The sequence below is a fragment of the Pan paniscus genome, chromosome 15 (genome assembly GCF_029289425.2).
Source record: "Pan paniscus chromosome 15, NHGRI_mPanPan1-v2.0_pri, whole genome shotgun sequence".
Lineage (NCBI taxonomy): Eukaryota > Metazoa > Chordata > Mammalia > Primates > Hominidae > Pan > Pan paniscus.
The window spans coordinates 89966895-89982767 of NC_073264.2; the positions used below are offsets into that span (position 1 = coordinate 89966895).

At 39.7% G+C, this 15873-nt stretch overlaps 1 protein-coding gene and 1 non-coding gene across 7 annotated transcripts in view; both read left to right on the forward strand.

Moving 5' to 3' along the window:
* Positions 1–723: 723 nt before the first annotated feature.
* Positions 724–15873, forward strand: part of TTC8 (tetratricopeptide repeat domain 8) — a 59520-nt gene continuing 44370 nt past the window's right edge. For all 6 annotated transcript variants that reach the window (XM_034937990.3, XM_034937988.3, XM_063596360.1 and 3 more), the window contains exon 1: positions 724–7078. In XM_034937990.3, the coding sequence (XP_034793881.1) occupies positions 6965–7078 (114 nt within the window). In that variant the 5' untranslated portion in view covers positions 724–6964. The remainder of the gene's footprint in view (positions 7079–15873) is intronic.
* On the forward strand, positions 2537–2672 carry LOC112437138 (U4 spliceosomal RNA). The gene has a single exon (XR_003025788.1). It is a non-coding gene; the product is annotated as a U4 spliceosomal RNA (small nuclear RNA).

Below are 15873 nucleotides of genomic sequence, written 5' to 3' on the forward strand. Positions count from 1 at the left end.
GCCTCCCAAAGTGCTGGGATTACAGGCGTGAGCCACCGCGCCTGGCCGATTTTGTTCGTTTTTAACACAAATGACACCATTTTGATTCTGAGGACTTTCATGTAATAATGAGTTCACTTTTTCATATGGAGCCCAAGAGTATAAAAGTGTCACTTCTTCCTGACCAAAAATACGGTAAACAAGTTACTTCAGACTACATTCACTTTAGGGAATAATCTCTACCCCAGAATCAGTGGTTTATGTAACTGCCTGTTATAGAACTTGATAATCTTAAAAAGCTTTACAGAGAGCATCTATTACATGGTAAAATGTCCAAAAAGTAGAAAATTTCTATGAATTCAAGCACATGCATGTGGCTTTGCAAGTATTTTAAAATCATTTGCATGAGTAATTGTCCCTTGAAAGAATAAGCTGCATTCGCATGTCTCTTTCTTCAGGTCTGTTTCTGTCTCAGCCTATTGCACTCAGGTTTCTGTTCCTATTCACTCTTGACTCCCTGAAATGACTCTGACAAATATTGCAAATAGATACCTAATGGCCAAATCAGTGACTTTTTTAAAGCTTTTCGTTTCCATGAATTCTCAGAAGTGAACATGGTTGAACTGCCTCTTCTTTTTGAAATTCTGTCTGTACTTTGGCTTCATGATGCCACACCCACTTGGTTTTCCTCTTACATCTCTGGCCACTCCTTCTCAGTAGATTTTATTTTTCCTCTTTTCATTACCTGCCCCTCAATGTTGGGAATCTGCAGGGTTTCTGTCTTTGGCTCTCTTCTCATTCTACAAATTCTCTGTGGGATGATTTCATCCTCTTTATTGCTTTCCATGAGCAGATGTATAATAATATGAGTCTGAAATTTAATCTCCATCCCTGACCTTGCTCCATTGTTTCTGACTGGCTTCTAACTCTAGTTACTAACAGAATATCTCCATCTGGCTGTCCCAGAGACACTTAAAATCATTATATCCCAAAATGAATTTAATCTCTGTTTTTTTCCAACCTTTTCTGTCTCCTTCACTCTCATCTTGGTGACTGGCTCCCCTATCCATACATGCACAACCCAGAGAGCTGGGAGTTATCCTGGCTTCTTTTCTTTCCTTAGCCAAATGCCCTCCCCATATTCAATCGGTGTCCAAGTCCTGTTGATTCTATTTCTTGAACATGTTTTGGTCTCTTCTGTCCATCCCCATTACTCCCAGCAACTCACATCATGACTATTGCAATAGTATCCTAACCAGTCTCCTTGCCTTCACTTTTAGTCAATCAAGTTGTTTCGTTTCACTGGTAAAACTTCTCTGGTGGCTTTTCACTGATTATGTGCTAAAACCCAAACTTCCCTGCATGGTGTTCCATATTCTTGATGATCTGGCTTCAGTGAATCTTTGTGTCTTCTTTTTTTTCCACCCCTCCTTTTCTGTCCACAGGATTGCATGCTGTTGGGAAACTTTTCCTCAGCGGCTGACTGCAGAGCTGTTTATGAACCCCACACACAGGTAGAATCACTCAGTCCTGTGCCTACGTCCATAACCGCATTCTCTCACAGGTTTCCATCATGGCTCCTATCACCCTTTATTTAACTTATTTGTTTACATGCACATTTCACCCTATTTCTCTGGCATCTCATAGTATTTAAAAGAATTTTTGGCATAAATATCAGTATCAATAGATATACATCAAGCACTTTCTTAAGGAATTCCTCAAGAAACTTCCTCCAAGAACTTCCTCAAGGAACTGGGAAAATGAGAACAACTTCCTATCTCTTTGGTAATTCCTCAAACTGTTCTATCTCTAGCATGTAATAAACATTGTCTTGCTGTGGGGTAATTAAGGAATCAGAGAGATCGAGGGGTTAAGGAGGAATTATTTAATTATTTAGGTGCACCGACCCAGTCGGATTAACATCAAAAGGACTGAGCCTCAAACAGAGAGTCAAGCTACCTTTTAAGTATTTTTTGGGGTGGGGGGAGATCTATGCAGGGGGAAGCATGTTACAGAAGCGAGAAACAAAGACAGTTATTCAATTAAGACATGCATTACATTATTTCTTACTTTTCAAGGAACAACATGTTTTACGACTTGACATTATCTGTCTAGTGACCTTGCAGCTGCACAGCTAGAGAAACAGTCTTCACAATGCCTGGGAAAGGGAGAGATAAGGTCCACTAGCCACAGAAAAACAGGCAGTTAATTTTAAAGGACTCCAGCTCTTTCTCTTCTTCAGGGGGAATTGGGTTTTCTTACATACAACTGAGTTTTTGCTTACACATTCTTTAATTTCTTTTAATTCCTATTTCAGTCTGACTGAAAATAGAGGAGCTACCTGGTTGCATACATTACTGATTCCCTGCCAACGTGTTTCTATGTTCTTTGAAAGACAATGTAATTGTGCCTTACTTGAATTAAATTGATGTGATCTCCACAGTCATCCCATAAAATATTCACTATCATTATCACTATCATTATAATCTGGCTCAAAGGCCAGATTAAGATGGTCAAATAAATTAGTTTGTTAAACCAATTTAAAACACACAGTCTTAGCTTTGTACAGTGGAAATATGGTAGCCAATGAGGTTTATCCTAGGTTATAGCTAATTGAAAACTATTTCCAATATCCTGCCATGACAACTTGCAAGATAGTCAGCACTGGCAATTTTTGACAGTCACTATGGAGACTGAATTGTTTTAGAAAAAAGTGGGAAGCAAGGGGAAAGAGATTCAGTAGGTGAACACATTTAGATCAGGCAGGTGAAAGGACCACACTACTGTGGGTCACTCAATGTTCACATGTTCTGCCTCTCTCTCTCTGCCTCATCTGCCTTCTCCAAAGATGGCATGGTTACAAGAACCAGAGTGTAGGTAAGAATGTTCAGAGATGGAAAGTTCATGGTGCCAGTCTATGTTTGCTCTATCAAAAAGACCGAGGTTGCTGAGTGCTGTGGCTCACACCTGTAATTCCAACACTTTGGAAGATTGAAGCAGGCAGAGTACTTGAGTCCAGGAGTTCAAGAACAGCCTGGGCAACATGGCGAGACCACGTCTCTACAAAAAATTAAAAAAAAAATTAGCTGGGCATGATGGTGCGTGCTTGTAGTCCCAACTCGCCGGGAGGATGAGGTGGGAGGATCACCTGAGACCTGGAGGTTGAGGCTGCAGTGAGCAGGCAATGAGTCATGATTGTGCCACTGCACTCCAGCCTGGACGACAGAGCAAGATCCTGTCCCCAAACAATAAAAATAATAAAAAGATAGAGGTAAGTATGAGCTACACCTATAGCTCAGCAATGACCTGATGAGCAGCAGTATACATTTTAAGCACAAAACAAGTGGGTTAGAATGGATGATACCAATGGGTGGTCAATTTGAGGCAACAAGACTGATCCATGCTTTATGAATATTTAAGGTTTATTTTGCTTTCCATCTCTGTTTACAAGTAACACTCTTGTTTGTTTTGTCCTTTTAACGTATGTCTAAGAAGTAAATATCTATTCTATGTTTAACATGTTTCATGGGTTAATGATTTACTTATTATCTGTACTTAACATGAATTGATGTAACATATACTTACAGATAAGTTTCATCTATCCCATTTGTTTTTCCTATTCTTTAGGGCAGAATTGAAAATTCTTAAATAATACAGCAAATACATGTTACATTATGGATAAAAAATCTGAGGCACAGGCCAGTAAGTCCCTTCCACAAAGTCCCCACAACTTTGCCAAGGGCATGAAAAAGTCAGGTTTCAAATACAAAACATCTGGCCCCAGAGCCCAATTTTTTTTTTTTTTTTTTTTTTTTTTTTTTTTTTTTTTTTTTTAGTGACAGGGTCTTGCTCTGCTGCCAGGCTGGAGTGCAATGGCATGCTCATGGCTCACTGCAGCCTTGACTTCCTGGGCTCAAGGCTCAAGTGATCCTCCTTGCCTTTGGCCTCCCAAAGTGCTGAGATTATAGGCCTGAGCCACCATGCCCGGCCTCAGAGCCCACTTCTTAATCATCATCCTAAACTGATTCCTAATTTGCCTGAGAAAACACGGCTGCTAAATCTAACCTGAAGTCCAGTGCTCTTCGTGCTAATTACTCTTTGTGTGTAAGTACTCTCCGGCCAGGAGATCTATCTTGTTGATCTCTGCATTCTTACCACCAAGCACAGAGCCCGGGCAAATACTTGTTGACCAAGAAAATATCTCATTTTATGCCTTTTGTTTTTCTTTTGGGTTAAATGTGCAGAATAATTCCAATTTAACATTTAAGAAAATTTAAACTTTGGCATTTAAAGTTAAATTACCTTAGGTATTTGATTTAAGACTGATTAACCTAAAGAAATATCTAGTTGCTACAGAGTAAAAGATAAGGATCTATGAACTGAGATCTAGCATCGATTGTGAAACTAACCCTTTTAAAGGGCTTGTTTCTCTGTGCTTCACTTTCTCTAGGAGGAAAATGGTCCTAGTAACTCTTATCTATTCCCTTCACCAGGAATTGTTACATTGTCTATTCTTCCTATTACTAGCATATCTTTAAAAAAATGGTTTCTGCTTTATCAGTTAGATATTATTAAAAAATGTAAGTCTGTCTATAAATTCATAAAATCAATGAACCATAAACATATTTACATGATATTAAAAATAACATATTTTTATATCCTTTTAAAGACACATTTTATGCTACATTTGGACATGTTTAACATCCTGTAATTTGCTAAATATCCTACAATTTTCCTCATTCATTTGACTTTTGTGAGAGGAAAAAAACAGCCTTCTGAAAGAAGTTAACATACATTATATGCTAGTAAAATATTTTAATGCCTCATTTGTTCCACATTTATTTATATGTTTATTGGCATGTTTATTTCCCCACTTATGTAAATAGTGTTTCTCTGTAGGAAGTTGGCAATAATCTCAATAGATACATGACTAGAACTCAATGTAGTGGGTGATTAATCCTGGCTACCCATCAGAATCACCTGAGACACTTAAAAAAACAAAACCGATGCCCCAGTCCTACCTCAAACAATTTAAGTCAATATTTCTAGGGCTGGAATTGGGACATCTCTATTTTTAAGAACTTCTCAGATATTCTACAAAATACTTGACCAGCACTTTTCAACACTGTCAAGGTCATCATAAACAAGGAATGTCTAAAAAACTGCCACAGTGTCAGAGGAGGTAAAGGAGACATGATAACTAAATGTTATGTGGTACCCTAAGTGAGATCCTGGAATAGAGAAATAATATTAAGGGAAAACTACTGAAATCCAAATAAACTGTGGAGTTTATTTAATAGGAATGTACCATTGTTGATTCCTTAGTTGTAACAAATGTATCATCTTACACTAAAACAAATGTCAACATCTCACACAATAGAGAAACTGGGTATATGGGAACTGTCTACTATTTTTGTGACTTTTCTGTAAATCGAAAACTATTCTTTAAAAAAGTTTATTTAGAACATCTGACTATATGCTAGAGAGTAAAAGATAAGGATCTATGAACTGAGATCTAGCATCATTTGTGAAACTGACCCTTTTAAAGGGTTTCTCTGTGCTTCACTTTCTCTAGTAGGGTTGAAAATCACTTACATAGTAATCTGCTTACAGTGTACCAGAAAACAAGAAGACGCTGTGAAATATTGAGCCCAATTGTCAATTGTCGGCATGTGCGTTCTTAAAAATTTGACACTCAGAAACCATGGGCTGCTTCATTAGGACCTTTAGGGAGATTACATTTCTACCGGCAGTTCCAGGAGAACACAAATAGACTAATGACAATACACTTAACTGTAACAATGACAATCCTGATAATTACTGACTTCCAAAATACAACAATTCAAGAAAGACTGCTTAGTAGAGAATAAAAGGTAACAATAAATTTCTTAGTTTAGAAGCATAAGTTTCATTTTAATACCTATGAAAAATATAAATATGTGGATTAAATAGAATGTCTAATGTTTTCTCAGACCCCAGTGGTTTGAGAAAAGCCTACCTGGATTTAGCCGGTCACACCTCTCTTTTCATAACCATTGCCATTTTAAGCATATTTGTCATCTGTGCAAATTTCTAGAGAAAAGTCAGAACTGTGTTTGAAGAAATCACTCTGCACAAGTAAACCCTTGCCAAACAGCAAGTGCCAGGAGACGATGTTTCACAAAGCTTTTAAAAATTATTATTATTATTATTATTTTTTTTGCACACATTATCTAGTTTGGTAAAACTGTCACCAATTTACAATCCGGAATCACCATGTGAGTCGAATTAACAAATGTATTAGCAACTTGTAGTCAACCAGATTGCAGTTCCAGCTCCCTAACTCAATGCAATTTTAATAATTTCTCTTCTCTGAGTCTATCTCAGTTTCTCATCTGCAAAATGAGTAAAAGCAAGCCACTTGCAGTTCAGATGTTGAGATTCGGTGGGAAGGACCTCGAGAAACAGCGGACAATTTCAGGATTTAGGGCTTTAGGTCTTGATGGGTGGATGGTACTGTGGAAGCTGTTTACTTGTTTGTGTTTCTAGAATCGGAAGGTAAAGCGAAAGGGATGGAAACGAGCGAATGGAAGAAGTAGGACAGACACCAGACAGATATCAACTCCAGGGACTCTTCCGGACCTGCAGGGCAGGCAGAGCATTCGGTTGCTAGGCAGCTGCGCCTCCTGGGAGGGTGGGGGACCCCAGGGGCAGGTGTCTAACTCACTACCTTTTTGTTTAGCCGCGGTGCCTTCTTTTCAAAATCAATGAAACCTGTAGCCTTTAAAAGTAGACATCTTTTTCCAACCAAGTTTAGGCAAGCCCTGTAGCCGAGTTCTGCTTGCGGTTGTTTTTCTTTTTCCTGTTCTCAGGCGCGCTGCGGGCACCTCTCGGACAAGGCCCCAGCCGTCGCGGGTTGCCGGGCAGAGTCGGACGCCGCCAGTTCTTCACTCCACGCCCACCTCTCTCCTGGAGCGCTGGGCCTTCGCTGGCCGCACCGGCAGCCATGAGCTCGGAGATGGAGCCGCTGCTCCTGGCCTGGAGCTATTTTAGGCGCAGGAAGTTCCAGCTCTGCGCCGATCTATGCACGCAGATGCTGGAGAAGTCCCCTTATGACCAGGTACCGGCCAGCTCCCGTCAGCCTGTGCATCCTGACGCTGAGGCTGCGGGGTCTGGGGCATATCCCAGCCCCGGGTGGGGAGGCCGGGGAGGAAGGCCCGAGGCGGGGCTGACCGTTCGGCCCTCGGAGGCGCCCGGAGCGAGACCTTGTGGAGCTGTGACTAGCGGGTCCGCTGTCCGCCACGTCCACGGGGATAGCAAGTTCTGTGCCATGACCGCCCCCTCCTCACAATCTTCAGCCTCCCCTCCCCTATACGTGTCCCAGAGTGAGAGCCCTGAACTTTACTTGACGAGGAACTTTGATAATTCGTTTATACTTGCATATTGATGGGCTTTAAGCTCTCGGCGTGTGCGTTGTTAATTTCTAAAAAAAATATGCGTAAACAAAGATCTGTGACTCTCCACCTCCTGTTAACATAGCTGCCTTCTTCCTTTTGGATCGAACATGTGATCCTCCCACCTCATCTTTAGACTGTTGTCCAAGAGTGAAGGAGGCCATGAGTTTAGCTTGAGGCAAATATGCAAATTAGAAGAATGAGAATCTAGGAGGGAGAAAGATACATTCATTATTTAAAAAATTACCTAGGCAAGGGAAGCTCTAATTGTAGGAGGGAGAAATGGGAAAGAAAGGCTCCTTACAAGAAGGAATGATGGCATTGATGAAAAGAGAACTTAAACTAGAGTAATGTGTATAGCGAGTGGAAAAGGTGGTATACAATGTACGTGAGCGGTACAATTCTGGTGGGCAGGTGGCTCCTGGAATAGGCAAAAAAGGAGAAAATGGGAGAACAGAAGTAGCGCTGCGGCAGTTTGTCAGTGCTTTTAGTAAGTGCGGAATATACCTACGTAGTTCTAGTTCCCTAGCTTTTCCTCTAGTGGTGTTGCCTTGGAGATGTTAGAAAAAATGGAAAATTGAAGGGAGTTACAAAAGCGGAGGCCTGAGTGTGAATGCTGTTACTAGGCTCTGCCTTAGCTCCCAGCAAATGGATGATGGATGATAACCTGCTGAGATGAACATTTTGTCTTTCAGATAGTACATCTCTCTTAGAACAGCCTACGTTAGTGGTAATACAAAGCTAGGTTCTGTTGTTAGTTCACATTAATTAATAGGACTATATTTCTGTAGACAAGCATTTTTCCAAGGTTTTTTAAAATTTTTTTATTTTTTTATTTTTTTTGAGACGGAGTCTCGCTTTGTCGCCCAGGCTGGAGTGCAGTGGCACGGCGCGATCTCGGCTGTCTGCAACCTCCGCCTCCCAGGTTCAAGCGATTCTCCTGCCTCAGACTCCCGAGTAGCTGGGACTACAGTTACGTGCCACCACGCCTGGCTAATTTTTTTGTATTTTTAGTAGAGACGGGATTTCACCGTGTTAGCCAGGGTGGTCTCGAATTCCTGACCTCGTGATCCGTCTGCCTCGGCCTCCCAAAGTGTTGGGATTACAGGCATGAGCCACCGCGCCCAGCCCCCAAATGTGTTTTTTGGCATAGTAATCTCATAGATATTGCTTAAAAAAATACACAATCAAATATGTTTGGGAATTGTGACAAAATATTGACCCTTTACGTTGGTACAACAGAAGCTTGTTAAGAACCTTTGATGTGGCCGGGCACGGTGGCTTATGCCTGTAAACCCAGCGCTTTGGGAGGCCGAGGCGGGCGGATCACGAGGTCAGGAGATTGAGACCATCCTGGCTAACACGGTGAAACCCCCTCTCTACTAAAAATAGAAAAAATTAGCCGGGCGTGTTGGCGGGCGCCTGTAGTCCCAGTTACTCGGGAGGCCGAGGTAGGAGAATGGCGTGAACCCGGAAGGCGGAGCTTGCAGTGAGCGGAGATCGCACCACTGCACTCCACACTCCACAGCCTGGGCGACAGAGAGAGACTCTGTCTCAAAAAAAAAAGAACCTTTGATGTGCCAGACATTGTTCTAGGCACAATGGTTTGCAGGAACTTTATGTGCCATTTTAATTTTTCCATTGAGTTACGGTAGTTTTCATTCTGTGTTCCACGAAACAGTAGTCCCAAGAGCTGTTCAGTGAGAACAAGTTTCCTCATTAAGTACATTTGGGAAATGTATGTTCCTTCTTGGAGATTCAGGATGCACCCTAAAGGCTCTGAGTAGTTTTGAAGAAAAGGAAACTAATTTTGCCTATTTTTGATTAATCCAAATAATTAAATAGTTCTGAAACTTATTTGACCACCGGATTCCTTTTTTTTTTTTGACCCAGGGAAAGGGTCAGATATCTTCACTGTTATCCTGGGAAGATGTTGGTACATCGGGAAATGTAGGCAAAGCAGCAGTATTTTTATTAATAGTTAAGACCCTCTAATCTTGAGTTCATAGTGACATTCAGTATTGCACCTATAAATTGAGATATCAGGACTTGATATGTATTCATCTCAATGACCTTTCATTGAGTGCTTACTACAGATTGTGTATCCCTTATCCGAAAAGCTTGTGACCAGACCTGAATAGAAGTTTCAAAAAAAGTTATTGTTTTATTTTTATGAGCAAGGGTTGATATGTTCAGCTCCAATATATATCAGAGTAGGTCTAAGAGAATCAGTACCAGATCTGGAGGAAATTTGATATTCTTTTCCTTTCTAATAATTTTTATTTGTTTTATTTGTTTGTTTTGTTTTGTTGAGGTAGTTTATTATGGTTGAACTGTATATATTGCCAGAATAATGAGTAGCATTTTACCAGGAATAGACGTTTAACTTGATGTCATCTTACCAGAGTTAGGTTTTGTTACTAGGTAGGGCTATTGAAAAGTTTACAGGGCTTACTCATGTTAGTCATTCTTTGACCTAACTTTGAACACTGTGCTGTTATTACTCTATGTTTTTTGTAACACCAGTTTCTGTATTTTGCACCCAGTTGTTATTTCATGTTGGAAATATTTCCCAGAATGATTTTTCCCAAGCTTGAAGAAATCCTGCCTTTTTCTTCATTAAAAAAATTAATATTTATGTTAGAGTGTTGATGCAATTAAAGAAGAGCTTTAGGAAGGAAGCTTAAGGAAGTTCCTTTGATTACAAGCTTGAAAATTATCTTTCCTTAGAACATGACTCCATGATGGCAGGTTTGTGTGGTATCCCAAGCACCTGATGCAGAGTCAGGCACACAGGGGCTTTTGATATGTATTTGCTGAATGAGTGCGTCGATCATGTTCATGTGTGTGTTTTGATGGAGTTGTTCATATTTGTCAGCTTCCTCTCTATGAAGGTCGTCGTAGTTGCTTGATGATCTTTGTCTTCCCCTGCCCCATCCTTAATTCTCAGCACCATATGTTCTTAAATGTACACTTACTTTTTCAAATAAATATAATTTCATTATGGACATTCTTAATTCTTGTTTTGAGGGTCAGTTTTTAAAAATCAATTTTTAAAATTCTTCCTAGGTTCCTCCAGGAGAGTGTTTCTAATAGTAATGATCATCATTGCTATCTCTTACAGTGCTTTCTTTGTTTCGGTGGAGGAAGTTAAATGATGGAGAGATTCACAATCTATGAAAAGCTAACAGAAATGTGACCAGAGCGGGAGCAGATGGTCCTCTGCTCCGCAGTTAGCTGGTTCACCTTCATGTCCCTTTAGCCTCATGGGCATTTACTGAGGTTTTGACATTTGAGAGTACTTTTCCTCTATAACTATTTGAATTACTGTTCTGTGCCACCAAACTGATTATAGTATGGAGTGAGTTTGAAACTCCTGGACACATAGAGGAGCCCAGAAATTAAAATATTTCTTCTTAGTGCCAAATGGATTCATTTTTGCTCTTACGTTTTCCCCTCCCCATTACAAAAGATAGTTTTTGTTTTTAATAATGTCATTTTTCACTTTTGGTTTTGCTTATTTTTCTCCCAGATGAGAAAAACCTCTCAAAAATGATTTGTTATTTGTTAATCTTTTTATAAGCTGGTCCAGGGAGCTTCAAAAAGATAACATTTTGGTCCTGATACATTAGCTTATTGAGATGAAGGCCACCTCTAAGACTATTTATATGCATTTATTTCGCCTTTAAGGGATACTATTTTGGTGTAGAATCATCAAAAGTCTTTAATTATTGCCTTGTATTTTCTATTAGGATTTCTGGATTTTATTTTTGATAGTCAGGCTAGCCAGAGAGGTATGATGTACTATGCAACAGCATGTTTCTTCAGAGTAATACATTTTAATTTGGCTACAAAAGAACTGAAGGGTAGATTAAATATAATAATACGGTGTTTGGTAATGGGGAAGGGTTCTTGAAGAATATGAGTTCTCAACTGCTTTTTCTAGACACAGAATGGTGAGGGACAGAGGCCAGCCGGGGTCTGTAAGCATGAAGAGTATTAAAGTTCAGATCTGTTAAGAATAAAGAAAGAAAGATAACTGATTAACTTATTATAATTTCCCTTTTTTGATTAAATATAATAGGAATAACCAATTCATAGAGAAGCATTATCTTTTTCAAAGTGTTCTTTAAATCGTGACTGAAAAAGTGGTTAAAAGTTGTAAGATATAAAAAGAGGAAATGCAAAACAGTCCTCTCCGTACAGCACTGTGACCTAGAGAGAATGTTTGCTTCTGCAGCTCATGTTGATCATCCTGATTAGTTGCTTAATCTGTTTACTGTTCTTTGTGTTCCATATGTCAGATTCATGGCTTTAAAACCAGTCCTGATTTTTAGCTCCATTATAATTAAACAGTTAATAAAACGTGAAGGTTTTTCAGGCAGTGGGATTTTTAAAAGACAATATGCTTTCATTAATGGGGTAGGTGTCTGGTAGATTTTCAGATTATTAAAATCGGTGATTCTGAGGGTGGGACCCATTAGCTGTGTATCAGAATGGGAGAAAGACTTTTTTCTAACTTACATTCTCGTTTTGCCCCAATCTCTGCTTATAATGAGAGATGTTACAGAGAGGAGGGGGTTATTATTGTAAATGGTTTGAAGGAGGAGAAATGGCTGAAAATGACTGGCTTAGATGAAAGACATGAAACCAGGGCTCCCCAATGAGCTGTATGTTAGTAGTTGGTTGAGACAGTGATCTGGTGATCCAAGCCAAAGAACATATCGTGTGATTATCTAATTGGTTTCCTCTTTGGGGCCATGGAGACTTAGCCAGACTTAATCCTTTGATTCTACACGCTGTGGGGCAGGTCATTTTATGAATTTGTATTCCTGCTGAATTACACAGATTACACTCCCACTTGGCTGCGTGGTCACTAGATCTCTCTAACCTTCTGAAATCCATCAATTCCTCTATTCTCTTAAACTTTTTCCCCCTTCTTTTATTACTAAATTTTGAACAATGACTCGGCAGTTTAAGCTGAGGAGACTCATTAGCCAGCATAAGTATTGATGGTAATTAGAAAGTTGCATTCAGAATTATCTGGAGATTTAATTCCCTAAAGTAACAGAAACAAGCTAAGAAAATGCTGAACCCTAGGGTGGAAGGAAGGAAGCAAACAGATGTGACTTGAAGTTGATGCTAATGGGTATTTTCTGGTTCTAGGAAGTGGCACTCTACTTTCCATGTCCTGTTACCCACTTTGAGGGAGATTCAGAGGAAGTTTTAATTTGATCTTCCATCACTGGGAGTCAGTTCTGAGTTCTGAAAGGGGGAGTAATAGATGGTTTGGTGCTTCTGTTAAGCTTATACTTGAATAAGTATGATAATATATGTGAAAGAACTCTAAAAGTTGTGAAGTTTTCTTAAAAATGCAAGGTTTTATTATTAGTCCTTAAGATTCTCCTATGAGGTAGGTACTATTGCTTTAATTTGAGAAGGTAATGTAGATTATATGACTTGTTCAAGGTCATGCAGCTAAGTGGCTCCCTGAGGATCAAGCCTAGCCCACGTCTTCTGACTCTAGGGCAAAGCCTGGAGCTTTCTGCTCAACTGCGCCGATACCTGTAGAAATAGTTTGCTAGACTAAGTGAAGCTGCACGGGTGGATTAATTTAAATCGCAGAACTACAACTGAGAGCGACCCAAAGAGGAAAGGCTCAGTGATTTTTAAAAAAGAGTTTTCCCCTATCTCCTAATTAAAACATTCCAACTCTTCCTTCATAGTCCTGCTCCTGATGGATCTCCACAAAGCCATGCCTGTCCTTGGTCTCTCCACATCCTATGGTAGTCTGTGTTCCATCCTTGCTGTCATCCCACATACTCAGCAGAGTCCTGCTCTGGGCCCAGAGTGTCTGGGTTCAAATACTGCCTCTATACCTTTGAGGTAAGAGACCAACAGGACTTGTTTTCTGGTCACAACACGGCTGACCAAAACAGGATCTAGTCTAGACAGGATAAAGTAAAGAAACCAGCAGATGGCAAGGAAAGCGACCCCTCGCTGCCCTCACTGCTCATCAGTAGAACACCCTCCCACCAGCTGCCATGACAGTTTAAAAGTGCCATGGCAATGACCCAGAAGTTACCACCTCTTTCCATGGCAACAACCTATAAGTTACTGCCGCTTTCCTAGAAAGTTCTAAATAACTTGTTCCCTAATTTGCATTGGCCCACCCCTTAATTTGCATGTAATTGAAAGTGGGTTTTCATGAGTATAAATACAGTTGCCAAGAGCCCATAGTTGCTGATTCTGGCTACACTGCCTATGAGTTAGCCCTCCTCTGCAAGGAGCAGTACCAGCCAATAAAGGATTGCTGTCTAATACCACTGACTCACCCTGGAATTATTTCCTTGGCAGAGCCAAGAACCCTCCTGGGCTAAGCCCCAATTTGGGGGCTCACAGGTCCTGTAACATCTTGCTCTGAGTGTTCTCATCTGTAAATGGTGATGATAGTATACCTATAACTCAGAGGGTTGTTATAAGGCTCATGAACATGTGGTAAGTGATAAAAAATGTTAGCTGCTGTTGTCTGTATACCTACAGATATTTGCATGCAGGATTCTATCATCTATATTTTTCTTAAATGATTGCTGGGAATCTGAAAGCATTTGTGAGGAAGATGTCCGGTGAAATGGATGGTGAAAGGATGTTGAATATAGTTCATAAATCATTGGCACTCAATAATTTCCAGAATAATCTCCCCCTTCTCTGACTCTCTTATCTTCCATGTCTTCTGCTTTTCTTTTGTTCACCTAAGTCATCTATAATTTGACCACAATGTGAGTATAGTATTTGACACATTGTATTGTAATTTAGGTGCCTCCCCCTCTAGAATGTTGTGGAATTAATGTGTTCTTGGCCTCATACCCACTTAGGCCTGGTCTCCATTTTCCATCAATGCAATCCTTCACCTGTCTCTGAACCTCCCTACTCATTAGGCCTCTCATTTTCTCCTCTGACCTGCACATAGATGATTTCCCGTAATTTCCCTACACACTCTTCATCCACATGATCAGCCCTAAATGTATCCCTGAAGGGCAGAGGAACAAGACAGAGAGATCACGGAGACTTTCCTCAGTGAGCAGAAATCCTCTGAGGCTGAACTGGTGGTTTCATTTTGTGTCACTGGAGGAATCTACCTGCCCTTGGCAAATCACAGCATCCAGTATCAGTGGCTTCTGTCTCCTTTAGCTGTTTTTTCCTTTTCAAGCATTGTCTACAATCACCTCTAGTAAACTTTCTCCCCCAGTTTTCTATAATATATTGGATTTATCTTGTATCTCTCCTAAACTTTACCTTTCATTCCTGCCTTACTATGTCCAACTCTTTTTTTTTTAATCTCCAAGAGGCACTGGCAAGAAGGAGCATTTGATTCCCTCAACCGTTTGTGTGACCTTAAACAAATTACTTAACATCTCTGAATTTGTTTCCTTATCTGTAAAGTAGATAATAATACTTACCTGCTTTCCTCAGATGGTTGTTATGAGACTCAAATGAGATAATGGGCTATAGAGATATGTATACAAGTAAACAGAAGAAAGAAAGAATAGAATGTGTTACTTCTTTCATCTGGCATGTCATTCCCTGGATTGGTGTGTTTCCTTAAGTTTGGACTGTATTTAGGAAATCTATACTTTTTCCACATCCTTGGTAGGTGCACTGGAGTTGAAAACCTCCAATTGCTATGTGTTCTCTAGTTGCTGTTTTGTTTTCGGTTCAGTTGATTGCCACATCTTCTGTAACTTCCATCCTTTGGGGCCCTCATTTTCTAGCCTAACTTAACCTTTTCTTCTCATGTTCCTACCATGCGTCATGTTAAATAAATTGCCTGTCCTTGCATGGTGACCATATGGTTTGCACATTGCTTGTACCAAGAATATATTCTTAAAAAATATTTGAGGTGTTCTTTTTGGATTTAGAGCTGTAGAAAGCAAGGATCTTTTTTCCTTTTTTTGTTTCTTAGTACTTTCCCCAGTAAAACAGATTGAGTGCTCAACAGACATTGCTGACTAGACAGACATGTAAGTGTAGATGTTTTATAAATAAATTTGTTATAAGTCTGATTTTTTTAACCAGTGGGTTTCTATTTAATTTGTACAGAAAAACCCAGATGCTGAGTTTATCTGAAGGGTTTGTATTATGTGGATTTTCCTTCTTCTCCTTAAGTGATTAAAGTCTGAATGTTTTAACCACCGTGAACTTATTTTTGAATAAAAGGAAATATTTCCTTGGTATAGTTATGGAATTATTCTCAATTTCTGATATATTGTGTGTTCATTAAACAAGTAGTTATCTTCTCTTTGCACTTTGAATGAGGTTAGATTAATTAGAATTTTCTGATCATTGAAAATTTAGCATTCTTCAATGTATATTCATTTTACACAACTCTTGAGAACACTTCTGTAGGAAGACTAAAGTTAATTTTTTTGATTTTTATTGAATGAGTTAGAGTTCACCTACA